This window comes from Empidonax traillii, unplaced genomic scaffold (genome assembly GCF_003031625.1).
Source record: "Empidonax traillii isolate 1590-97213 ecotype Southwest subspecies unplaced genomic scaffold, ASM303162v1 scaffold166:size2381449, whole genome shotgun sequence".
NCBI classification, from domain to species: Eukaryota; Metazoa; Chordata; class Aves; order Passeriformes; family Tyrannidae; genus Empidonax; species Empidonax traillii.
The window spans coordinates 28249-54783 of record NW_020955359.1 but is presented as its reverse complement, the minus strand read 5'-3'; the positions used below and the strand labels follow the sequence as shown (position 1 = coordinate 54783).

The window sequence follows — 26535 nt, the reverse complement described above, 5'->3', positions numbered from 1 at the left end:
TTTTCCTTTGATGGGCTTTTTATAAATATGATCCCTAGCTGGGAGTGTTGCTTTTGCTGCTCCATATTGATAACCAAATCATCTTGACACTGCAGATTAAAGCAGCTCCACTGTTGGTACACATTGATATCTCTTTACTTAGTCCTGTCAGTCTTAATTGATAGGGCTTATTTATGTGCATGAGGAGATTTTTCATGAGATTGTGGCATTCAAAATATGGGTATTCATTTACAGGAACAAGTTGGACTAATAAATATTGATTTTTTTAATATTTTTTTATGGTTTTAAGTAATGCTTAGAATGTCTGAGCACGGTTATAATTATGTACTCTTTAAAACCAAACAGATTCACTTCATGTGTAGACTAAAATAAAAGTAGTGTTTGACTTATCAAAGCCTGAGGATGTGACTGCATTTCAGACATTTAGGGCTCAGTTCTCCTTGTGATGCTTTTAAATTTTTGTTCCAGGAAAATGTTCTGTAGCTGACTCGGGTCAGAGGGAAAAGAAGACAATTTACCAGGTCACTTGCCTGGCACTGAGGGCACATCTTGCCACTGTTGAGGGTTGGAGGAACCCAGCCAGCAACAAGGCAAACTTTCAACCAAAGAAGACTTGTTTTTCAATCAGGCATTTACCAGATGATTTATAAAGTAGGTTTGCAACTCCTGTCATGTGCCATGGCGTGGCATGTGAGTCTGCACTTAGCCCCTTGTCTTGACACAACATCTAAAAATTGGCTGGAATAGAAATGAGAACATCATTTGCTGAGATGGCACATGTTTTCATTAGAATGTAATCTTGCACCTTATAATAGGATAGATAGTAGTTTCTGGATTGAGCCTTGTATACAGTGGGTAGACGCAGTGAAAATTAATTTTTTTCATTATCTCGAATGGTAAACCCATCTGCCAGATACAGAGTGGTGCTGAACATTGCTTGCTCCATTTTTTTTTTTTGTAAGGAAACTAATTAAAAGATTATAGCTTCTGTGTTTAATAGTTGTTCAAAATATATTGGTAGCACTGCTTGCCATTCAGATTTCATCATGTTGTAAGCAGCAAAGGGAAAGCACACTGACACTTCCCTCTCTTTGGGACTCAGTTCATCTCATTCGCTTTCTAATCTGATCTCCCAAGATATCAAATGAGGGCTTCTGTTTGTTAATGAATGCCCAATGTTAAATGAAAGTCAAATGAAACCCAATAGACAGCAGTGATCGGGTTTACTTTGTCCAAGGTCCTGCTGGCAGTGTCCCAGAGAGCTCATGTTTGATGTCCAACAGAGAACTGTCTTCTTCAGTGTATATAAGAGGGGCAGTTTGGGTATAATTCAGTGATCAAATTGGCAAGTTATTTTTTTTGTGTGTGCTATTCGTAAATGAAGTCCTCTTAACAAGGGTACTGAGAAACACTTACTGTTAACTGCATCCCACACTGTCCAGCTGCACTGGGAGTTTACACCCACAGCAAACAGCTTGAACTCTTCAAAACCATCCCATCTTTTCCTCCTGCCACTAAGTGCCACCTTGATTTGATTTGTACCATATTGCAGTTCTATCAAAAATTTGTTCTGTCCTAGAACACATGAGAATTAAACTTTACTTGTCATCTTCAGAGAATTGCTTCAAATAATAATAACTTGGCTGTGGTTCACAATTAGAAGTGAAAGTGGGCTGCATCTCTCAGCTCTACTGTGCAGACTTATAAGCTACAGTTTCCTTATGCAGCTCTAAGTCCCATCTCCCTTGTAGGTGATGTTTCTGGGTGAGGAGGGAGCTGCAGCTGGCAGAAACCTGAATGTATGGAGCCCATCTGATCTGTGGTCTTCAGCAGTTTCAGATAGTCTTAAGTAAACTGCTCAAGAAACCAGGTCCAAGACCTACAAAACCCAGGTGGACCATACCAGGAATGGTGATCCAGCACTGAATGCCCTTCCACAAGAATTCTCTTCCATTAAGGGATTTAATTGTAAGTCCCAATGAATGTCAGCCCCAGTAGAGATTAAACTGTGCCCATGAGAAATCAACATAAACTGTTTTACTTTCTCTGTCTTCTTGTTAAGTCCCCTTCAGTGAAGCCCCACTGACAGCCTCATGAGGTGTGTTGCATGTTGAGTCCTATTTATTTGCAAGAACTATGAAGCAGAGAAGTTATTTAAATCTCTGAATGTGCTTATTTAATTACAACCTGGACAGCAAACAAGCCATCATTCATGAACTGCACTTTTTAGCAAATAGTTGTAAAATGTAAGAGGTCCAAGTACTTTAAAATTGTCCCTCTCTCGCTGACTTGTGTGGCAGGTGAGTTAGGAGCTCTCCATGGTTTCTCTCACTTCAGTCATTAAGCCTTCTTCCATTAAAATAAGCATTCCTTCTTTTTCCAAATTTTCATATTTTTCCTCTGCTTATGTAAGAAAGTAACTTAGTATTAATAGGTTGGGAACAAAGACTTTGGGCACCTGTTTGTGAAATGAAATTTTAATGAGTGTTCTCCCTTCTCTAACTGCGTAAGAAAAGGTTTAAAATCTTCAGAATTATTTCTGCTTTCTCTGGTCTTTGCAGGAAGAAATCAGAGTTTTCCAGCAGTTTCGCCTGTTTCACTTTTATAACATGTGAGGGGTGGTTAAGGGATCTCATGTAAGTAAAATGTGAGTCAGACTTGTGTCTTTGTGTCTTAGATATGGTATTTTCCTTACTGGAATTAAATTATATCTCATATAGTTCTACATTTGTTACTGCATGATAATAAAAAAATCATGAACTGTGCCTTGCTGCCCCTTTGGGCACAGCCCCCAGCTTCAATTACTTCTTTTGAAGATCACTGTAAAAATGCTCTTTGCAGTGTTAGACCCATCCTTGTGGGAGCAGTTAATCCCTCTTGAAAACAATAGGGCTGTCTTAGGGTAAATTGGAGAGAAATTGGTTGTCATCCTGTTGCAGATCTTGTTCAGAAAGAATAGCTTTATATTTGATCTGTTTTCCATGGCACATACACCTCTCTAAATGAGGGCAGTTTTACTGACAATAAAGGCATTTATATTAAGAACCCATGACAACCGATCCCTGTAAATCTAGGAGTTAAATTGGATTCAGAAGAGAAGTCACACATAATGAGCCATTGATACTGAATTCTTTATTTTTATTTTTTAATTCAGCTCTGTGTTCACTTGAGATGATTCATTCTTCCAGTGGGCTCCTTCCAGGAAGGATTCCCCACAATCCTCAGAATTTTTCTCTTTCTCTGTACTATTAAAGTTCTTTCTCTGTTATTGCAGTCTCTTTTTGGCTGAGATCCTCTTTGATTCCTCCCAAAGGATCCTTTTAAAAAACGAAGTGCAAGAGAAAAACTGCTTATTACTAATATTCACAAAGACAATTGCTCTAGTAATTCCCTCCAAAAAAAAATTTTAAGATTGGCTGAAGCACAGATTTTCATCTTTTCAATCAAGGAACTTGAGGTCTTATTAATGAGGTCAGAAGTAGAGCAGCTGTTGCTAAAATGTGCTCTTCAGGTTTTTAAACCTTTTCCCTGGTTTATATTTGAGCAGTGAATGTATGAGCAAATCAAAGCCACTGGTGGAGATAAGTCTGAAAACTATAAACTATTTCTCCAGACAGACAGCTTCCCTACTAGTTGAAAAGAACATTAGTAATAGTGGTGTCCTGTGGTTCCACTTCATGTCTGGGTAGAATAAGCCCAAGATTCTTATAGTGGGTGGACATCCACCTGTCAGGTTTGTTCTGTTGCTCGTAGCTGTCCGTGTGGAGATGGTTCACATCGCTCACTTACAGTGTGTCTTTTTGCAGTGGAGTGCCTGTGATTAAATAACAGGATGATCTGGGACAGCAAACACTTATCTGGTCTGATTTACAGTGGAGAAGAAAGGGTCAAGGAATCAGACAATTATCATGACCAGATCGCTGAGAGAAGGGACATCATCCGCTCTCAGTTGTGTCCTTGTTTCATGAAGAAGAGAAGCTGCAGTGGATGTAGCAGAATGAGGTGGGCAATGGATATTTGAACCACTCCAGCTGCAGCTGAATCTTACTTAGCTGGGGCTTTTTTTTCCCCCAGGTAAAATCGTGACCAAGTCTTTCTTACACCTCTCAGGGTACAGGTTCCTTTCTGCCATGCAGTTCTTATTGCCAGAGTGTTGATGTAGTGACTCAGCGATAACAGGAGCAGTGGGAGAAGAGGTTTTTGTGTGATGGAAAAAAGGATGTGAGTGGGTTTGTGCCTGCCAGGCTGTGGTGTATGACTGCAACTGGTGTGGTCATGCCAAGCTAGTCAGCTTGAAACCAGCTTTGAGCTGGTAAGAACCACCCAAGCACTGACATGACAGCAGCCAAGGAGTGTGGCTGTGCTGTGGCCAGCTCAGGTGTGCCTTGGATCACACAGCAGATCAGTGTCTGGCTCAAACACCTACCATCTCTCCTGGTTCTGTTTTTGTCTTGCTTTGCTCTTCTAAGAATTCAGAAAATGCCTCCAGTGTATAGTCCCCAGCATAGGCCACCTCCTGAAAAGAATTTTAAGGTTAAGTATTTAACTCTGTACCCAAAATCCTGCAAATAACAGCAAAATCAGATGGAAAAACTTGAGATTTCAAATACTCTTTCATTTCAGGGTATTTTTAAGTATGAAGCAGTACCTTAATAGTTAATGGAAGTCTTTATTGGGTTTTTTGTTTGTTTGTTTGGGGTTTTGGTTTTTTTTTTGTTTGGTTTTTTTTGTTTGGTTGTTTGGATTTTTTTGCAAACTGACATTTATTATGAGCGTTTAATGGGTTTCTGCTTTGCTGCATGAAGACTAAACAGGGTGTGAGTGTGCAGGACTGCAGTTCAATTCATTAGAAGCTGTGCGTGCACATCTCAGAGGAAAATCTCTCCCTCAAAGATTAAATGAGGACATGGGCAAATGTCTTAGACTTTAATTTAAGTTTAGTACTAAGAAGAAAAATGAATAGCTTAGTAATATCTTAATTATAACAGTATCTTGATTTTTTTTTTTTTGCTTCAGAGATATTTTCTTTTTAATTAGATAATCTATATAGATGGAAAATGTAGCTATTTAGTATTTTTCCTTCCCATCTCTTTCAGCAGCATTTTCTGATTATTGTGTAACATAGCTGATTCATTCGGTAGCATATTGCAAAAATCATTGGTCTTGACAACAAATATTTATTCCCAGCTGAGGCTGTGTAAAATTACTGGCATGAGTGTATAGAAGAAAGTTTTGGGACTTGAGTTTTGTGAAAGTGTAGAGGCTGTAACAAGAGCAGTACCAGCATTTTAGAGACTATGGTCATACCTGCTCTGGAAAAAACTAGCATAGGTAGTTCTGTGACAGTACATCTCTAGTCATAGTTTGAAGTAAAAAGGCACTGCAGTTACCAGGAAGTATCTGTAAATTCACTCAAACTGTTGCTAGAACCCAACAGGAAGATTGGAGGTTGTTAAACAGCAGAATGTGAGGCTCTAATGACTTGTAGTCCAAGTTAGTAAATTATATGTGGGCCCTTGCCACCGCCTCATACATAGAAGAAGACAATAGAAGGTTTTCTCCTCTAATTCAGGTTCTTGACAGCAAAGCCTTCTGCTCAAAAACCAGTGCTGAGTAGATAAGGACCAAAGGTTTCTTACTTAAAGGAGTCCTTTCTCACTGTGACACATGTGCACATGCAAACATGCCCCCTCTCCCCTGGTGAGCAGCTGTGTCTCCACACTCTCCTGCGACAGCTTCTCTCTCACCTGGTAATCTGATCCAGCAGGGAAGAGTGTGAAGAACGGGTATCGAGCTAATCCAACAGACAGGATGTCATTTGCTGTGATGTCTATCTTTGCAATGATTACGTCCTCACGACTGTCGTATTGCTCTCCCAGCTTATCCCAGATTGGCAGGAGTTTTCTGCAGTCATGGGACCAAGGGGCATCTGCAAATTAAAAAATAAAAGTAGAAGGATACAGTCTGACAGGAGAGCATGTGCTAGTGCAATCACTGGGACCTACTTAGCTCTTCGAGTTAACAGGGTTTGGGGTTTCAGTTGTGATCAGTCTCTGCTTGAAACCATTCACCCTTCTTGACTTTCAGGTTTTCATGTAGTGATAACTAGTTATTCACTAATGCATTTCTGATAGCAGTGCTGCTTTGGCTCTCTTTAGCCTTTTATGACTACAATAAACACTCAACACTTGGACAACTTTGCTGGAGAGGTGTGCCAGATAACCAGTGCAACCCAGGTAAGTCTTGCATCATTCCTGTGATGAAATATTTGTCTGAAGCACAAAATACTTCCTGAATATTAAAATTACTGTGTTCATAACGCATGCTATGTTTACACTAAGAGGAGGAGTTTGAGGTATGGTGCTGTTTTGACTCTGAGCACTGCATTGATGTAGGTTGGCAGAACGGCAAACTGCTGACGACCAAGAATCCCCTTAAACAGCATAAAACACCATTGCAATCCTTCATTTGGGAGAACAATGCTCATACTCAGTTTATACAGAATTAAAATTTCTGGGGCACTTTGCTGGATAGAGTACATCCCGTTTACCAGCCTTTCCTTTCCAGAGGACTTAGTTCAATTCCTGCTTAGATCATTCAGTTTGTTCATGACACTGAAATGTAAAAATTACTTGTGTGAGGCAGCCAACGAGGAGGGTGGCAGGAATGTACTCCCTTCATGAGCTTCTGGAATTTGGGGCAGTGCATCTAGTTGTCTCTGTTTCCCTTAATGCTGCATGTGTGCTTTACTGAAGTAACCAATGCACAAACTAATCCCTGCTGGCTGGTACAAGGATAGGGCAGTGGTTTCTTGCTGGAAAGAGTCATGTAACTTCCCTTGCAGACAGAGGAGGATAAAAGGAGCTATGATTTGCTAAACCACAGTTCCTCCGGGATTTAATCCTAGAGCGTTATAACCAGACCATTTCACTCAACTCTCCCTCTGCCCCTGGAAGACAGCCTGACTCACGCTGTACAACACACTGTAATGTTCCATCCCACAACATGACGCTCTAGTGTCATGTTGTCCTTCAACACTGAGATTTGATATGGCCCTGACAAATATTTACTGAAGGGATCCAGTGCTGCTCAGTGCAACACTAAGTCAGCAAAGGTATCCCAGCGTTACCATAGATATGACACACATTTTTCTTCAATGCTTTCCACAGACAACAAAGATTCATTGAGCTCAGCTTCTGTAAAGTGAAAAAATTAGTTTGGTACATAAGCATGTTAGTTTGGTATATGAGCATGAGCTTTCATTTTTTCCTTCCAATTGATCATGTTAAAGCAGCTTAAAATCTGAATTCAACAACAACACTTACAAAACATAACAAACACAGTCCTGGTCTTATTGAAGACAATACTGTTGAAATTCTTCCCAACAAGCACTTTGACAGGCATCTTGTCCCAGTCTTCTGGAATTTCCTCACTAGAGAGATGTACCTAAAGCAGAAACAGAAATATTGCTGTGACAGTGCAGGGACCATTGAGAAATTGTACTCCAGCTCAAGTTAAAGTGAAAATGATGGAACATTGCCTGATGTGCACTGTTACTACATGATATTTTCTAAATCTTTATATCCTAGCCAGGCTCCATGTGGTACCACCTCCTCTCCCATCAGCAGGAGCTAGAGTCTCACACCCCTGCATAGTTATTAGTCAGAATTATTCACCCCTCTGTTGATTACAGACTCCATAGTAGATTATCTGAAAATTACCCTTTGGAACATATTTATATTCCTTGTCCTGAATTCTTGTTGCCCAACATTCAGAAGCTAAACTATTAAAAATCTTATGTACTGTGGGCTCTCAAAAGTGATGTAAAACACACACAAGAAAGTGTGCACTGCTGGTTAAATCTCTGCCTCCACCACCAGTCACAGTCCCCACGTGACTCCTGCAATTTACAGTACATTAGCTGGCAATTTCTCTTCTTTAACACCACGTCACAGCAGCAGAAAGGCACACATGGCCTCTGTCCCTGGTGGGACTGTGCCACTCAAGCAGATCTTGATGGGGATAAGGCGACATTCCCATCTCTTCTGCCTTTCTGCCCCCCTCCAGCACTGAAACCAAGATCTACTACTCAAATTTCTTAAATTCTGCCTGCTGTCAGACTGACCATTTCATATTTTCTCCCAGTAAATCAGCCTGAAGAGCACTGAATAAGCAAAACATTTTAACGTATTTTTCACATGAGTGTGATGATGTCTCATTATAACAACAAATGCTGTATTTACCATTGGGAATGACCCCCCAGGAAAGTTCACTCTGCTAAACTAGCTTAAAAAAATACCAAATCCAACTCCACTCTGAAACTGTAAATTCTCTATTTACTGGACTTTTCTATAACCTCAACATTTGTCACAGTCATTGTTTGCATCTATCCCAACTAAAGGAGTGAAATATCTCCATTATAGTATTGGGAAGATTGAGACATCAGGAAGTTTTTAAACCACTAAAATGCAACAGTTGATATCAGCTAAAATATTCAGCCAGAAATTATTTTATCCGGTTTTTACACGGAACAACTGGAAAACTTTGTAGTCCACCTCAGTTGTTAAATAAAGAGGAATACTCTGACAACAGCTGAATTCACTAGAGTGACAGTAGATTAATAGACTGATGATCAGAACAGGACATTGTTCTAACTTTAAAAAAGGTGCCTTGCAAATTTTTTTAGTGTTTTAGCTGGTGTAGTAGAGAGATGTCTTATTAGTAGTAGACATACCTTTGCTTTTCCATTTAGGTAGCTCTGGCAAAACTCTTTAAGGTTCTCCACAGTCACCTCATCTGCAGGCATTTTGTACCTTGCATCACTTGTCAGATTTAGGATTCTCACGGCAGGAACATCGATGTCCCTGATGCGAAAATACTCAAAAATTCGACCGTTCCTTCCTTCGTTAGTATCCACCAAAACAAAGAGTATCTGACAATAAAGAGAGAGTCATGCATCTGGTTGAGTCTTCCAAGTTTGGATTAGCCATTTTAGAGAAATGGAGCTTGGCAGTGCAGGAGGATCTAACCTTAAATGCAAGGAATTGTATAGAACCATTTTTGGTCTCGGACCAGAAACCAGCAGCTCTGTGGACTTTATCATACCTCCATCCTAGTTAATAATTGCTAAAGCAACCAAAAGTAATGGAGTGTTTCACTCTGTCCTTTCGCTGTGGTTTGATATCACGTCCTTGAGTAACACTTCTAAATTACCCCTCAAAGTGCTTATTGCTCTTCTTCATAAATCTTAACAGAAGAGCTGAAACACCTGAAATCCAGATGTCTTTACCAATATGTGATATTTTATTACAAGATGAACTTACCATTCTTCAGTGTCTCATGTACTTGGAACAGGAAAAGCACCCCAGTGACTGACAATGGAAAACTGAAATACCTGTGAGTGTGACTGCCAATAATTGTCCATATACATCCAAAAACATGCTGCAAGCAAGGCTGTGCACATACCTTGCAATATTCCTCAGATTTTGTAGTTGGTTCCAGCCCCTGGTTCAGGCAATACTCTGAGATCCTCATGGCATTTCCTGGTAGTACCAGAAATTGCCAGAACCTTGCTAAAACTATCTTTGGTTGGAAGTTGCTCCTGGAAAGTCATATTTGTAAAATCAGAAACACATTAATTGTGAGCAGCTGGAATTAGTCCTCCTTTGTGTGAACTTTATGTTTTAAAGAATTGTGTCCTGGTAAGGTTTATTTTTCAGGCTGTCCTTAACAAATTCAAATAATAGTTACCAAAACTGGTTTTGGTGGTTTGATAGAATTAGAAGATGGACTGACAGCAGTGCTTTTACCAGTAATAACGTTGGTGAGTGTTTTTCCACTGATCTTTTGGCATTCATATTTGCAAAGCTGGATTCAGCATTACAAACCTTTCCTCTAAATTCCGCAGCAGCAGACTTGTAGCTTTCATAAATCGCACTGAACGTCTCCGAGTTCGTTGGGGTGAACAGCAGGATGTGATTTTCAACAGGGACATCAAAAATCTTCACAGATGTCTGGGAAACAAAAGGCTCAACATCTGTTCCACTCTTTGTAAGCAGAACAGTGAATCAGAGGCTCAGTGTATCACTCAGTTCTGTTATTGCAAATTTTACTTTTTAAGACTCAATTCCCAATCATTTCCATAACCGGTGGATTTTTTTCATTGTTTTAAAGAAGATAAAGTGAGAAGAATCAGCAGCTGCTGAGTGGGGTTTTTTTCTGTTCCAGGAAAAACCTCATAATTATTCGTAGATCTTTACAGTCAGAAGGGACTGTGATCCTCTAGTCTGACCTCCTGTATAACTCACACTGAAGAACTAACCCTGAAAGTAAAAGGCAGTGTTACCCAGGGAGGCCCAGCTGCAGGAACTAGACCTGGCTGGGCCCATCTCTCACTTCTGGGTGGCATCAGCAGCTTATGTCTCCTTCCCTTCACAGAGCTGCCCTTTTTCTCATGCCACCCCATGGTCAGAGGAAATGGGGTGTCCCCCAGGAAAGCAGGTATTTCCATGTCTTTCCCTCCCTACCTGCACTAGCAACAATTATTGCTGATTTCTTTCGTCCTTGTCTTGGCCAGAGCCCCTGGTTGCTGCACTGGAGTGGAATGGTTGGACCCAGGACCTTCCAACTTCCCACCCCACTTGGTTGCTGCAGAGGCAGCCCTTGTGTTTGCTCCCAGGAGGGAAGGTGTTTGCATGCTCAGAGTTCATTGTTCAACCAGCCACTACTCCTCTCCTCTAAGAAACAACATCTTGCCAGAGGGAAGCATCGTTTTGTCTAAGTCAGACCAAAAGCTGTGTGTTGGGTTCTGCTGGTGTTTCCAGATGTGTTTAGGGCTGGCCTTGTCAAACAAACAAACAAAATTCTCAGTCACTAAGGAGCAGAAGAGCTCCCAAGGTCTCTTTCTGCATGGGTTCCTGTCTTTCTCCTGTGGCTTTTGCTAATGCAGCAACATACATACCTCAATATTATATTCAGTGACCAAATCCAAAGTGAAGGTTTTGATTAGCCTTGTTAGACCCAGTTTGTTCTGTCTGCCATCTTCAAGTACTTCATTATGCACAGGTTTTCCCTGGACAAATTGTGACGTTTGTGAGATTGTTGGCCTTATTAACTGAAGGTGCAAAATGACAGTATTTAAAGGTAAGAGTTTTATGATCCTTAACTGAAATTTCGTAACTCGTAAATAAATGTCACAGTTGGATTACAGAATGAGATTATAGCTGAAATGCAAGGTACATCTGACAGTTTTGATTTGTTCAGTAATCTTAACATACTGAAAGATCTTTTCTACATCAATACACATTATCTGTGACATACACTCTCTTGGGAAATCCTAGGTCTGACTACTTCCTAGACTATATACTGGTGCTACTCTGTGTAGTTCTGTTTTTACTGTTGGTCACTCCTCCTATTGTGGAGTGGAAGAAAAGGAGATTCCTGGTCAAAAACAACACATAGGAAAAGAGATGAACGTCTGCAAATCTCACTGAACCTGGCAGCACATGTTGATTATAATGAAGGTTGGAAAGTGAAGTTATTACATCCAGATCCTTAGGCATAAATTAGGAGCCTGAATGTAGGCAGCCAGATTGAAAATATCAGTTGTCCAAAGGCTGCTCATTTTGCCTCCCACTTGTCTCTCTTGACTGTAAATGCATTATTTTTTGTGTTGAGCTGTTTGAATTTCAGCTAGGAAATTATTTAACCTGAAAAACTCCCCAACTGCCTTTTCATGGCCCAAAACTGCCACTGCCACAGCACAGCTCGGCCTTTGTACTCCTACCTTCTTAAACACCACAAGAGTGTTCTTCTGGATGCCGTAGTCAGCACAGACATCCTCACTGGCTGTCATCCCAAAAGGCATCTCTGGCACATCTCTTGCTGTCTCACAGAAAACTTCCACACTGTCATTGTGAAGTTCCTAGTCCCAGAAAGAGTATTTATTAAAACTGTGTCCTGCATTCTGCTAAGATGCATAGGAGTAAGAGCAATAGGAGAGGCAGGCCCCTAAAGGCTTGTGAGGTAGAGAGTGGAATTGTGAAGTGGGTATATCTTGCCATGATTAGCTCCAAAGGAAGTTCTTCACCACAGGGGAGATCCTGGAAGTGCTGTGATGTGGCCAGTGTGTTCACCTTTCTAGCTGGTGTTGGCTGATGTGGGTGAGCAGGGACAGGGAGTGGTCCCCTCTGTCCATCCTGCCCTAATCTCACCTTCCCTGCACTCCCCTTCTGCCCATGGGGAGGGATTGTGCCACCAGCTGCTCCCCTTCCTCAGTGTCTGCACAGCCAGCAGGATGTGACAGATTAGAGAGGAGGGCTCTCTGCTTGCAAGAGGACCTGACTGATGTGTTTGGGGCTTTGACTGAGTGCTCTTCAAGGCAGGGACCTTGACTTCTACATCTGTCAAATAGTCACTGTGCTGTCCACCCTCAAACTAATAGTAAATAAGCATGATGAAAGGCAGCAGCTCTTCCAGATTTGATTTAATCAGACAATTATTTCATGCTAGATGAATAGTAATTTATATGCTGAGACCTTCCGACACATCCTGGCACTCACATTTGTGAGCAATCTGTGACTAATAGAAGGCCAAATACAGCTCTTTATTTGCTTGAACACTATTTTGTTGGCTTCCACCCACTAGAACTCTGACATGCCCTAGCTCATGCTCATCGATTGTCATTTCAGCCCCCGAGTGAAATCAGTGTCCTGTCAAACACATCTGCAGGCAATATCTGCCGTCAGTGTGGTTCAGGGAACTCTGGCATCACTGTGATAGCAAGGGCTTCTCAATCTGGCCCAGCACAGAAAAGCTGCTTTCCTTCCTAAACGCCTGCGAGCAGATTGCTGCAAAGCAAAATTCTGGGCACTCTGAGCATTTTCACAGCTTGTCCTATTATGCTGTCTGTGTTCACCAGCTTTTTTACTATGGGGTATTTTGCTAATGAATCCTGTTTTCCATAGCCATTAGACTTGGGCTATCTACTGTAGCCAGCACATTTGGGACATTTTCAGTTCAGGTATGAGCCCAGACACTGTGCTTGTAACTGGGCAGAGAGATACCAGAATAAAAGTCTCTTTAGACAGAGAAAATCCTTGATTGAATGCTTCAGATATTAAAAATTTCAAGGACACATTGAAAAAACAGGAAAAAACTCTTCCTGTTTTACTGACTTCTGACAGCACGCCTATTGACTATTGTTCACAAGCATTCAGCCCCAAACTCTAACAAATCTTATTCTGCTCTGGGAACTGGCAGAATTTGCTTGAGAAAGGACTACATGCGTTGGATTATATACAGTGGTGGTATTTTATGACTTCTTATCCATGCAGATTTGGCAGCTGACAGGAGCTAAAGACCACAGCTAGCATGATATTCATGGAACTGTGCTCTGACCCCTGATTTTCACTGAAGTTGTTTAAATCATCAGCTGGAAAGATGAAGAAAAAGCACTGCAGTATATCAGACAATATCTGCTGCTTTTTTTTTTTTTTTTTTCTCCAATGGACTTTAGCAGGAAGGGAACATTCTTTCAGCAGAACAGCCTCCAACTAATCATGTCTATGATTTTACACCATGTTTGAACAGAAATGCAGTGATAGGTAGCAACTCTGGGCGGCAATTACAACCTTTTTCATTTGCAGATTCCGGTAGCAGTGTTAGCTCACACCAGGAACAGGTTAAGTCTCTCTGTAGCAAATAATGAAGTTCAATAGTTCTGCCCTCTTCCCCCCACCCACCAAATATGGGATGGTTTGGCAGAAGCCCTTTCTCTGAGGATACAGGAAAGTCTGCTGTGACCAGCCAGGGCTGTGCAAACGCTGCTGCAGCATCATGCTCTCAGAATCTGTTCTCAGGGTCTCTGTGCCTGGGTACTGATTAAGGAACTGTGGTTGTGGGGTGTGAGGTTTTCTTATCTCTGCCTGAGATGCTTATCTAGAAGTGAGAAAGAGTAGATAGAAACAATGAAATTTTTTAAAAAAATGTATAGAAAGCTGAGGGCCTGGGTTTTTCAGGTGAATTCTGGGTCTTTTGGATGAGTGGGATTTGGTGGTGAGAGCAAGCAGTATACCCCAAAGTTGGAACAGAAACCAGAATTTTAAGCTTTCCAGTGAATTACCCTAAAGAAGCCGATCACTGCCAAATCATCAGCTTTTATGAGGGCTTCAGCCTGATCAGTAGAGTTGATTAAAACAGTGCTGGGTCCTGTTCTTCTTTTCACCCATGTAATGAAGACTGAGGCTTGTCTGACTCCTGTGGAAGGAAAAGAGAGTTAAAATGACCACCAAAAATGAACAAGAGAAATTTCTGTACAATCAGGATAAAGGCAGTGGAGGTACAAACGGACTTGGACTCCTTAAGACTGAGGTCAAAGCTGATTCAGAGTGGGCTTGGGACATCCAAATTCAACCCCAGGGTTTAGCTGCCATTTAAACTATTGCTGACTCTGGAAGATCAATGATGGATCAGTACTGTGTTTTCTGGGACCTCTGCAAATAGTTGTAAATCCAGTTAAATTCTTAATCACATATGGAGAATAGAGATGAGGAAATTCAGACAAGCAGAAAACCTGTCCTGTAAGATTTCATCTGTCCCAAAATCACAGTAAGCTATAAAACGCTATCGACCTGAGGTTTAATCCAAAATTACTTCAAACCAATTGCAGGTCTTATTGAACTGTTTGTTCAATTAAATTAGGTGTCAAAATTGTTCCTCTGGTGCTGCAGGAGGGATCTGATAGGCACAGAGACATGTTAAAATTCCTCTGTGGAGCTGCAGCATCACTTCAGTTTAGACACAAGAAAAAAAGCTGAAGTGTCGAAGTTGTTCTTTTATTCTGGATTGTTCCATCTTCTGGGTTCCCAACTAGTACTAGCAGTTTTATGGAGATTACAATCAGTCTGTTTATTTAGCTAATTCTCGTCAAGATTTCAGGAGTTTTAGAATCTTGAGTCTCTTTAAAAAATACATTTTCAAGCTATCATGCTTGCAGAGGAATTAAAGCAACTAACTGAGGCTCAGGTGATTAAAATCCCAGCTGTAAAGTAGCCCTTTCATCTCTGTCTGTTGTGACAGACAGCCTTGCTGGACCCGAGCAAGAGTCCAGCAAAGGATTAATGAAAATCATACATGAGAAAGAAAAAGCCTGTATGCTGTGAAGTGCTAGAGTCAAGATGTACAGAACAAGTGGATTATCAAAGATGCAAGTCCTGGTACTGGACTTAGCAGTATGACAAGATCAAAATCGAGTCAGACCATTTTACTGCCCTCAATTTTACAGCAGGCAATACCAGAACCAGTTTAAAATACAGTTTTTTAAGGTGAAGCAGGCAGACATCTGCTCTGGAGGGCATAGGCTGCAGAGCAAAGCACAGAGCAATATCTAGTGGTCACACAGTGCTTGACTTCTACTGTCTAAATCCAGCACTGAGGTCTTGCAGCTTATGTCAGTGCTATAGCCCCTCAGCATACTTTTCATGTGGTTAATTTTTCTATTGGTTTGCTTTAAACAGCCTATGTAGCTTGTTTCTACTGGCCAAATTCTGGCCTGGCAGTTGTAAGTGGTGATTTTACAAAGCCTGGAATTTGGCTTTCATGTTCTGTGCGTTGCCGGGGCAGCAATTCAAAAATTCCATCTTCCATAACATGTTTGAATTAATTTATTGGTTTAAGCAAACCCTGCAGGTTTTTTGGGGTATGAAGCATGCACAAAGTTCTACATGAGAAGTCACTGGGCAGTCACTGCACATTTCCAGTTGTCAATGCTCAGTGGTTTAAAAGTCACATGTGGTAGGAGGGGTTTTACCCATTGTTGCACATAAGCCTTCACCAGTCAACAAAATGCAGTTTAAGTCATTATTTGGTGGCACGTGTACTCTGAACGGTTGGTGTACAAAACAAGGAGCAGAAGACAATTTCCTAGTTCTTGCATCTTGCTGGGAAGTGTGTCTGAAAGAGCAACTCTCTGCTGAAGGGTGACTGTGTGTGTGTTGTGAAGATACTCTGTACTCACTGGTTCACAGGAGAAAATGTGTCAGGTTTACCAGCTTCAAAGAGGTTTTCTTGTCAATGCTATAGATTTAATCAGAGATTGAAGGCAGGGGCTTTTGCTTTCAGGTATCAGCACATCTAATAAAAGTTCAGTATGGCACATCACGCTTTCAGTGGCATTTGTGCAGAAGCTGCTGTTTGCACAAGCCTGGATGGTGGGAACTTGGTAAGAAATTCAATACCAAGGAGGAGCAAGTTACTAAAAATACTGAAGATCAGCTTTCAGCAGTAGCCACAGGGGGCTCAGCAGTTAAAGGTATCTTAGCACTTGGTTGTGTACAGACTCAGGAGGCAAACTTTAGGTTCCTTTTTTTTGTTAGCTGTATTAAACTTGTGATTCACCTGTGTGCACCCACAGTACACTCAGAGATGCTTGCCCAAGTCATGCAATTTTTATCATCTCTGTAAAAGTTCATCATTTTAGGAAAAAACCCCAAACTTTCTTGTATATACTGTAAGTGAACGAAAATCTCTAATAAGGCCTGGATTTCAAGTCTGTCCTTGACTTTGTTTAATAACTTTCTGCAAAAGACTTCAAGTTATTCCATGTTATTTCTGAGCCACATATGAGCTCCCTCTGATGGCTAAATTGCAAAATTATTTTCCTTAGCTTAGGAAGCATACCTGTGTATCAGGGAACCTAGTGAACTCACAATTCATTGAGAGATGCACAGTGTTGTTCCAGCCTACTCCTGTAGGCACACTACCCATGGAAACTGCAGTGGACCAGAGGGGTAAATGGAGCAGTCTGGGACAAAATTCTTGTTTGGCACAGCTCATTAATGTTTATTGTGCTATATGGGAGTAAGTTGTCTTGTTGAGGTGATTCTCTGTTCAGTGGAATAACACCAACAATTAATTTGGCTGAACACAGAAAAGCATATTCAGTTATGCCCTTGGAAGATGAATTCAGATTCAAGTTCTTGTATTGGTACAAAGGTAATTGTAAAAACCAGTTCGCTACCTTGTGTATTCTTTATCTGAACATCTATATTTTTCTTCTCAGCAGCATAATAGATAGGTACATCCTGTCATTACATATCATTATCTTATCAGTGCATAAGACAGTTTACCTTTGCAGTCTATAGGATCTTCCCTGCTGCCATTCACAAAAAGCTTCACAGTAGGAAAGGCTTGAATATTAAATTCTTTCCTCAAATCAGGTTGGTGTGTCACATCAATTTTGCCAAACTGGATTCTTGGAGCTTCTTTTTTTAGCTGTCGTGCAGCCTCAGCAAATTCTTCAGAGAAATTCTGAGATGATTGAGCTAAAGAAACATCTGGAAAAGGCCAATCAAAAGCAAGTGGGTTACATAAGCCACAGGGTGAAGCTTTCTGGTGCAGGTTGTTGTGTCAAGTAGTAGCTGGGGGAGGTGAATAACGCAGAAATACGACTCAGAAATAAATGAGAGGTTATATTTACTTCTTTATATTAATGCTGGTTGTTCATCACTCTGCATGTCCTTGGACCAGCTGTGGTGAACAACTACTAACATTTCAGTAATCTTCTGTTGGGAAGATACAGCAAGGAATTAAGAAGTAGTTTGATTGACTATGCTGAGTATGAGTTACAGGGAGGTCAAGGATAGAGTTAGATATTACTCACATTAGCACTCTTTGATAAGATCCCATTTTTGTAAGCACTTCATGAGGCAAACCTTTGTAATGCAGAAACCACTTTCCAGATAAGATATGAGGAGAGAAACAGAGGAACAGAGTATGGTCTTTTAGAGACTGGCAATATATTTCTGCCTGCAGTGCTGTGTGCCAGCCCTTCTCTAGCTCACACGGCTTCCAGGAGGAAGGGTGTCCGGATCTGGACAGAGTGAAACTGGAATAAGAATCAAGAAACTACCCAGAAAATCAGGATCCAGCACCTTCTAGCTAATTCCAAGTCAATGTTTTACACCAGAGGCAGTTTCAGTACAATGATTTTTTCCTAACAACCTAATGTTGTACAGCTCCTTTTACCACAGATGGGAACTTGGAAGCTTAAGTGCTTTTTGCACAGTGAAATGAGAAGGGGCAGAAGAAATTGTTGGTGAAGTCCAGACACAGAAGCTGAAGCATATTAAGCTTTCTGCACATGAGATATTGATGTAAATTGTCGCGGGGGGGAGGATGTTTAACATCCATTTTTCTCTGAAATATTTCAATTCCAAAAAGATAGTCAGAGTTGCAGGTAACTAGTAATGCAAGTAGCACGTTTAGATAGTGAGAGATGGTAGAGTTAGCAGCTCCAGGCTGGAGCTGGGAAAAGTGCATGAGTCCAGCATGTAAAAAGGAATCACTGCAGTCAGAGACCAGGAGAAATTCAAGTACCATTAACCTGAAAACTGTGAGACACAAGTTCAGTGAGTGAACAGGCTTCTTCATCAGGCAGATAAAAACTGTTTCCTTGGCTACCCAGAAACCATGTGGAAAATCCATCATGCACCTTTCCCCTGCTTTCCTGAGTGATTAAACTCCTCTTCAGCTTTCCATCAATTCCTTTTCATTCCACTCATTCTCTGTTTGCCTCCCAGGTGCTTTATTTTTCAAGTTGCCTGAGAGTTGCAGGAAATCATCACTGCTTTTCTTTGGAGCCTTTTCTTGAGTTTTGTTTGGCTTCCTCTGGTTTAGATTTTTATTGACACCGATCACTTCAGGCGCTGGGATGAGGCAGCAGCTGCTGAGGTTAATGTGGCATCACAGGCTTCAAACTTGAGGAGAGCTGAGCATCAGCAGAGTACAGGAGCAGACACAGATGAGAGGCAACAAGGTCAGCAGAGAAGGCATCCACGGGTGGTGGGACCCCCATGTAAACCAGGGTGCTGTGCCACAGCTGCCAGATGATAGAGGCCCTTCAAAGACCTCAAACTCAGCAACAGCATCGTATCACGGTGGGAAAGTGTCTTCATTATCTGCAGTTTTAGTTGTGTTGTAAATGAAAACAAGGATAAATTAAGGACTGGAAAATTGAAGGTGATAAGAGAAACAGAAATTTTGTATTTTGAGAGACTCTTCCTCTTGAATACATCAATAACCTGAGTAAGCTGCTGATAATTTTTCATGGTGCAGTTTACTGAGCTAAAATATATTGAAATATGGACATATAAAATTTTTGCTGATACATGGATGTGTTTAATGACCATAAAGCCTTCTTGAAGTGAGTATACATGGAAGCTCGATGACTTCCTTTTCCTTTAGCTAATTGCTGATGGCCTCCAATCTGCTGTCTGTTTTCATGGTTTAGGGATTGCTGCAGTCATTGTGATTGTGCCTGTTGTCATACTGGATACTGATTTGCTACCTGTTAGTTTCTGACACGGTCACAAAATCATTTTAGCAGTCCCATTTCTCATCTTCTGTGTAGGCTTCTTTTTTCTGTTGTGCTACAGATCTGTAAGTTTCTCTGTAGAAGACTCTTGAGGTGAAGGATGGTTTCATGTTGAACATGTCAGAGTGGAAGGGTGTTAATCCTTCTGCAGTTGCAAACTTTCTTGTGTGACCTTGAATTCTCCCATTCTCTTCTACACTGAGATACAGTCATGGTCTCCTGTGCTGACCTCTGCTTTTTAACTGATGTTTGCAGTTCATTTGAGATCTTTTGTTATGCAAACATCAAGGATTATTTTAGGTTTGGATCCTTATTCAAAGGAGTACACCTACATGAGGAACCCATGGTAGTCAGTAAGTTTGCAGCAGGCAACTAGAACATCATTAGTGACTCTTTTACCTGTCCACACACATTTCCACTGTTCTGGGCAATTTTATATGCATAGTTTGCAAACAGTTAGAGTGACTCTTTCAAGAAGATTTACTCCTTAAAGACTGACACAGATTTCTGAGGAAGTCAGAATGAGGCATGAAGTGGAATGAGGCATCCACATTCCATTATCTATCACACTGCACTACGTTCCTTTGGGAAGCTTAGTTGTAAGAAATAACTATTGTGTGCAGGTTTGAACTGTTTGCATTCACCTCATGTGGTGAGAAGACCACACCTGAATGCTGAAATCAGTTCTTATCAGAGGAGTGAGTATGCTTTGGATGCTGGCTTTATAAGTGAGCTGATCATTTGAGCTATATAATTGATTTAAGATCAGTCATGACCCATCCTGTGTTCCAGAAATCTCCCCTTTTATGAACTGGTATATACATACATAGGCAGCATTTTCTTGTTTTGTTTTGTTTTGTTTTTAAATAACATCACCTTCAGGCTTTTTGCCTTTAAAAGGAGATATTTATCTTTAAGAGTAACCCTCATCTTGCCTATCAAAGGTGTCATTATCGCAGCATAATTGTCAGTCGTAGGTTGCAGGACTCCTATGGGTGCCTCACTGGATGTGCAAATGTTCTACTGGAAGAGGTAAACATCACTTTTTCATAAATGAGAGTAGGCTTAGTACACAAAGCAGCAGGACAAGGTCTGCACCACTTGTGTGCTTGTCCTTAGGTTATCCACATGTTTATCCAGGAACTGACAATTTTTCACAGGAAAGGACAGGAGCAAGCATTCTCAGAGATCTGTGGAATCAAGCATTCACTGGGAGCTGTGCCTTTTCCTGAATTCTTCTGGTAGGTGGGAAGAAGTGGTGTTAGCATGTACTCTAAAAGCAGTGCTTCTAGTGTTTGTGTTTATAAGTGTATGAAGTTTATTCTCCCTCTGACGAGCATATTTGTTACAGTGCTTGGGGTTTTTGTGTGTGTGTGTGTGTGTGTGTGTTTGTTTCTGCAGTTTACTGCAGTCAACACAGGGACTTCTATTCAGCCAATTTATAATGTAAATAGTGAAATTCTCCCATGCAGGCATCACTGATCTACCTTCTGCTGGTGACAAGTGCCCTGCACTTCCTGTGCCAAAAAGCATTTGTGTGACATTTAGGTCAGTTTAACGTGGATTAGGAGATGCCACAGACTGCAGCAGCAGAACAATGTTCAACTGAGCGCTGAGATTGTGCTCCTGGCACAGGCAGGGCACAGAACTCAGCTGGGCAGGTGGCAGGGCTTGCACGTGTGACGCTTGTACGGTTTTCAGCCATGCCTTGTTCCATAACACAGCTGGGATGAGGGCAGTGGGGTGCTGGATTTCTGGGTCAATACTTTGTGTTTACGCTGGGTACATGCCCTGTGCTCTTTGCCCAGCTCCAGAGGGTACCCGTCCACTGCTTGGCACTAAGTCAGAGTGTATTTATAGTAATAGAGGGAAGGCAGACCTGGGACGCTGTGACGGGGGAACTGACGGGCATTAGGAGGATTTGGGAGTCTCTGGGAAGAGGACATCAGAGCAGGCCTCACCTGATAAATATTGTGGGACTGGTAAGTAAATAATATTATGCCACAGGGAAAGCATTGGGGTTTTCTCATAATTGACAGGTCTAAGACAGAGTGTTGAACCAAAGTTTGGAGCTCAGACTTTTCTCTGTGTTGGTACAGCACCAGAAGAAACCCCACCTTCTGGGAAGCCTGGCATTCCTTCTCTGGCTATGTCTCTGTGATTGAGAGTGAGTCAAGAAAAGAAAGATCTCAGGTCTTGCATTCATTCTGGATTTGTGAAGCTAGCTCCTGGCAGCCCCAACAGATTTCCTGTGTGATCTGGCCAATATTGCTTTTTCTCACATTATCTAAGTTTCCTTAGTAGTTCACACAGATTGTTTATTCAGATAGCCTGTTTTAGGGAGTAGGACATAAAATATTGTGGGTTTATGGCTTCTTTGTGCAGGTGCACATGCATGTCTCATCTTTAGTCTCTTTGTGCTGTGGCAATGAAATGATTGCGGCCAATGAATCATCTTGTTCAGCGCTGTGGAGTCAGGTTTCCAACATCCTGGGGCATTGCCTCACTGCAGGATAGTTTTTCACTCCCTAGAGGCTGTTTGTTGGCTTGTCTCCAAAAGGAGCTAGAGAGGATGAGGCCAGTGATTGCCAGGTAATGTATCTGGGCTGTGGAGCTCATCCCTCTCGTGACTGATTTCACAGTTCTTTACAGGGATTGCAGATGCCTTTATGTTTTGTGGGGGAAATGAAATCCATGAGTTTTCGATAAGCCCTTCAGATATCTTGGCCTTTAATCCAAACCAGAAAGCCATGAGGATCACTGGAGCAAGGTGTGGCTGTGGAGCAGTGTTTCACCTCTGATGTTTTTTGGAAGATGCAGTGGGGAATGGAAGTGTTTGTCCTTCCCTTCTGAAGAAGCCAGTTGTGAGAGTGATGGGATATCAGAGAGATCCAAAACTCTGCTCTGAAGCAGGGAGAAGAAAGCCTGATTTAGATCTCCACATCTTTTGAGTGCCCAAGTCCTGGGCTATTGTATTCAGAACTTCTCTCTTCAACTTCTATCCCTTTATGAGTCTTTTCACGTCTGCTTTCCATTCGTATCACGTTGCAATCCTGAAGTGTGTTGCAATATCTCCTTGTTGATAATCTGTGCCAGTACTAAGAAGGTTTGGCTACAAACTCTTCTCTGACCTGGACATTTAGATTCTATACTTAAAATCAGCTCTTACAAAGCTAAGATTAGAGAATTACTAAGGTTTTTCTGATCAATTATTTTTTCACTAAAATGATGCATCTTCAGGGAGATAAAACAGTTCACAACTGTAGCGTGAATTTGGCGAATGGCTTTAAAACATCCACAATTAGTAAATAAAATCTTCCCAAATTTCAACACTTTCAAGATTGTTTAAAAGTTTATTACTATTATTAAGTAGACATTATGTTTTAAGTAATTTTCTAATGTGATTATTCTGAAAGTTAAAAACATTTAAAGTTTCATAACATCATTTTAGGATTAGTGAAATGTTTGGTATGACCCAAACACATTTTTAGTTTCACTAATCTATTAGGGTATTTTAGGGTTTGTTGCTGGAAAAATACAAGCGTTTTCATTTCAGACTGACATACAGTACATCTAGAATATACCATTTGGCTTTTGCTTTTGTGATGTACTTGATGGCCAGACCTTATAACAAAGTTAGTTACTCAAAAGCCCCCGCTAGTTTTCTCCCTATCAGGAATGAACATCAACCTAATAGAAAGACCACAAACCTGTTTCCACCTGATCAAGGGCTCATTTCAGGGAAATATTCCATATAATGTAATTACAATCACCAAAATGTTGTAAAAGGACATTCCCTGAAGCCCAAGCACTCCCAGAGGAGAGATGCCATCCAACTAAGACCTCATTCAAAACGCTGATGAAAATGTAAGAGGGAGAAAAGCACTCCTGATTATTTTTTGTTTGGTTTTATTTTTTTTCCTGATGTTTCACCCATTACTGCTGTGAAACACATACTTGCAAAATTAGGCAGTGGAAGTGAAGAATGCAAACTCAGCACTGTCTTATGTAGCAGACTGGTATTTAGCCATCCCAAAAAGGAATAAATTGCTGCAGTTATGATCAGAAATAGATACACGGAGAAAAACAAAACAAACAAGGACTTCTGGGGGACAAAGCAATGGTAGAACGAGTACACTTGAGTGTCCCAGCATCAGTCATGCTCTGCAGAGCCATCAGCATGAGACAGTGGAAATTGATACTCACAGAACTTCACCAGGAGGTACTTGGTTTCCTTCAATGCTCTGTCAAAGTTGCTCTTTTTCAGCAAGAGGACGTTGTTCTCCTTTTTTATTTTGGGCAGCTTGGCTTTCTTTAGCTTTGCTTCATTTGGGCTTATGGTGTCTACTGCCAGGAAGCCTGTGAGAAACAGCAATAGAAGGAAAAGCAGATGTGTCTTCATCTTGTCCTGCCTTTATCCAGATACTGAGAAAGAAACAAGCAAAGGAGCGCTAAGCAGCAGGTTTTGCTGCTCCTATGGCTGTGGCTGTATCAGCCAAACCAAGAGGCTGATAAGGTTGATAGAGGAGTCTACCACCAGTGGAGCCAACTGCACCTTTCCATAGCAAGGTTAAGATGGTCGACTACTTCTCAATCTTTAGAAGTGTTTTGGGGAAAAAAGTATCTGTGGGAAAGCTGGGTTTAGTGTTTCTGTAACAAAACCCCGGGGAGAGGGTGAGAGAGAAAGCACAGGGTGAAATGCTTGCAGTCAGTGCACTTCTGTAATCAGACACCCTGGTCTTGTCAGTGTTACCCAGTGCAGGGCTGCAGACAAAGCAACAAGGTGAGGCACCTGGGGCAGGATTTGAGGGTTTCTCTTGCACTCATGGAGCTACTGATTGTGGATCTGAGTGAGTGTGCTGAAGTCAGGGAAACACTCTCATTGTTTTGCATATGTAACTTTAGTATCTGCATCTCTTCAGTGTCTTCTCTGTGAGGTTCCCCTCTCTACTTAAGTGCCAAGCTGTAACTCAAGTAAGATACTACTTTGTGGGTTAAACCATTGGTTTTTCAATAGCATAATTTCATGCAGCTACAATATCTATGCAATAAACCAAAGGGACTAAATGTACTCTTTCATCTTTGGATAACTGTCAGCCACGCCTGTGAACTATGAGACCTCCTCCAACAATCACTCTTCCTTCTCAAGGAGTAGCAAGTGCTGCTTCGCTCCTCATGCCCTTAGCAGCCTTTCTATCCAGGAGAGTACCACTAAAAGAAAGGAGTGTTTGTGGGAGTCTCCATTTACTGGAGGGTGAAGGATCCTGGGTGACATGTTGCTTTAGTTGAGGTTGTTTTTCATGCCTGATGTGAGCTGGGCTGGGTTTCAAGCAAACTCTTTCCTAAATCTCAGAGGTTTTGGGTTGTAAATGCACCTTGAGATGTGCTCTGTTAGTACTTGTACAGGGTGCCAAATGAAATCAGAGGGAGCTGTGTATTCAGACTGCTTGCAAGATAAGATCACACGTAAATACAGATTCAGCAATCAGGTACTAAAGGAGAAAAAAAAAAGGCAGAAAGATAAGAGTCTCCCATTTGACTTTGTGGTCTCTTTCTCTTCATAACAGGCTCTTTTCCATAGATGCCTTTCAAGTAACATCCTAGTAAGGTTAAAAATCATCTTTCAGAATTACAGGTTAATACTGGGAAGGCCTGTTTGATCTGAACAGGCAGTGTTGCAAGCTCAGAACGCAGCCCAAGGCTCCCAGAGCACAGGTAGGATGGCAGAACCATTTGCACAGAGAGCTGGTTTCCCGTCTGCCACTGAAATAAATAGCAGACAATTTAAATCCCTCCTGAAAGCCAGGAAATAGGCACCATTTTGGAAGGGGCTTCTAACCTCTGTGTCCTGGAAGGAAACTACAGTAAAAGGAGGATCATGCAACAGTCCATCCTGCCAGGACAGTTTGCAGTGAGGAAAGAAGTGGGATTTTGTAGAACTGAACAGAAAATTTAAACTGGTGGAGTACAGTGTTTTCTTTTAGACACACACCTGTACATTGTACAGGGAACACAAGGAGAAGTTGGAAGCGTTGGCATTTTCTTTGCAAGTTTGTTTTATGACAAGTGTCCTTCCCCAAGTTGCACACTCCAGCCGAACTCTTTGGCATTTCACCTGTGTTCAACTGCTATTTATTTTGTGTTTATTCCATGCCCCCAAAGAAAATAGAACTAACCAGGAAATATTTCAGGGATTCATCGGTTTTATTGGTGCATAAATGCAGTATGACTCGCCATCTAGTGCATATTTAAGGCATAGCATAATTATAGAGACCCTTTTAAGTCAAGGTGATACTGTCCTCAAAGCACTTAACAACTAATGGCATTTTATTTCTGCAAGCAGGCAGAGTAAAATACAAAATTTAAAGGAATTAAGACAGATATTTAGAAAAGGACTGGTAAGTGAAATTTAGAGATGAGATATGAGAACCATTCATCAGCTGACAAACTGGAGAACAAAGATTCTAATGAAAAACCAGTGAACAATCTCTTTGACAGATAAGGTGGAGCATAAAATACTAGGGGAAAATGAGGATGTGCTCAAACAACCTATTTATTCAACCTGGTTTATATTAATTTATCCAATATCACAAACAAGACAGCATCCAATACCACGCTAGTTTTAAATGTATTTTCTTTCATTTCAGGTGACTGATTCCTCTGCTGAATCCTGACTTTTTTTCCCCACTGTCTGATAAAACATCATTTATCATGAGAACATTCATTAAATCATGGATTCCTCAGTGTCTGAAGATTCTCAGGTCGCCTTGCAGATCCTTCCATGGATACAAGAGGCTTCTGACATCTCAGATTATTTCCCATTATGATTCTATAAACCAGTGTAAAAAGGAGCTGCCAGAATACTTCAACTTTGCGAGTGATGTCTTAGATGAGTGGTCACAACTGGAAAAGGTAGTATTTTTCTTTTGCTTTTTAGACATTGTGTTGTAATTTAAGCCCAGCCAGCAACCAAGTACCACAGAGCTCCTGGATCACATGAACACACACATGCACACCCCCAGGGGGTGGGGAGGAGACTCAGGAAAAAAGAGGTAAACCCCATGGGTTGAGGTAAGAACAGCTTAAGAATTGAAATAAAATAACATATCATCATCATCATCATCATCATCATAGCAGTAGCAGTTGAAGACAATAGAAAGAGA

General features: G+C 41.2%; 2 protein-coding genes across 4 annotated transcripts in view; one reads left to right on the top strand and one right to left on the bottom strand.

Annotated features, from left to right (window-relative positions):
- Nucleotides 1–3129: 3129 nt before the first annotated feature.
- On the bottom strand, nt 3130–23898 carry PDILT (protein disulfide isomerase like, testis expressed). 3 transcript variants are annotated; one of them, XM_027885438.1, is made up of 11 exons: nt 23579–23898; nt 17127–17333; nt 14123–14256; nt 11786–11923; nt 10961–11071; nt 9888–10046; nt 8735–8932; nt 7326–7446; nt 5748–5929; nt 4427–4516; nt 3130–3317 (listed from the first exon to the last, which is right to left on the bottom strand). In XM_027885438.1, exons 1-11 carry the CDS (start codon nt 23772–23774, stop codon nt 3249–3251), a joined length of 1605 nt encoding a protein of 534 aa, XP_027741239.1. In that variant the 5' UTR covers nt 23775–23898; the 3' UTR covers nt 3130–3248. The 3 variants fall into 3 exon arrangements, with proteins under 3 accessions (XP_027741239.1, XP_027741240.1, XP_027741241.1); XM_027885439.1 differs by having other exon boundaries at nt 9888–10013; XM_027885440.1 differs by lacking the exon at nt 9888–10046.
- The window catches only part of LOC114058261 (acyl-coenzyme A synthetase ACSM3, mitochondrial-like), a 28348-nt gene continuing 23053 nt past the window's right edge, over nt 21241–26535 (top strand). The window contains 2 exon segments of the mRNA XM_027885441.1: nt 21241–21354; nt 26020–26284. Of these exon segments, the coding sequence (XP_027741242.1) occupies nt 26084–26284 (201 nt within the window). The 5' untranslated portion in view covers nt 21241–21354; nt 26020–26083.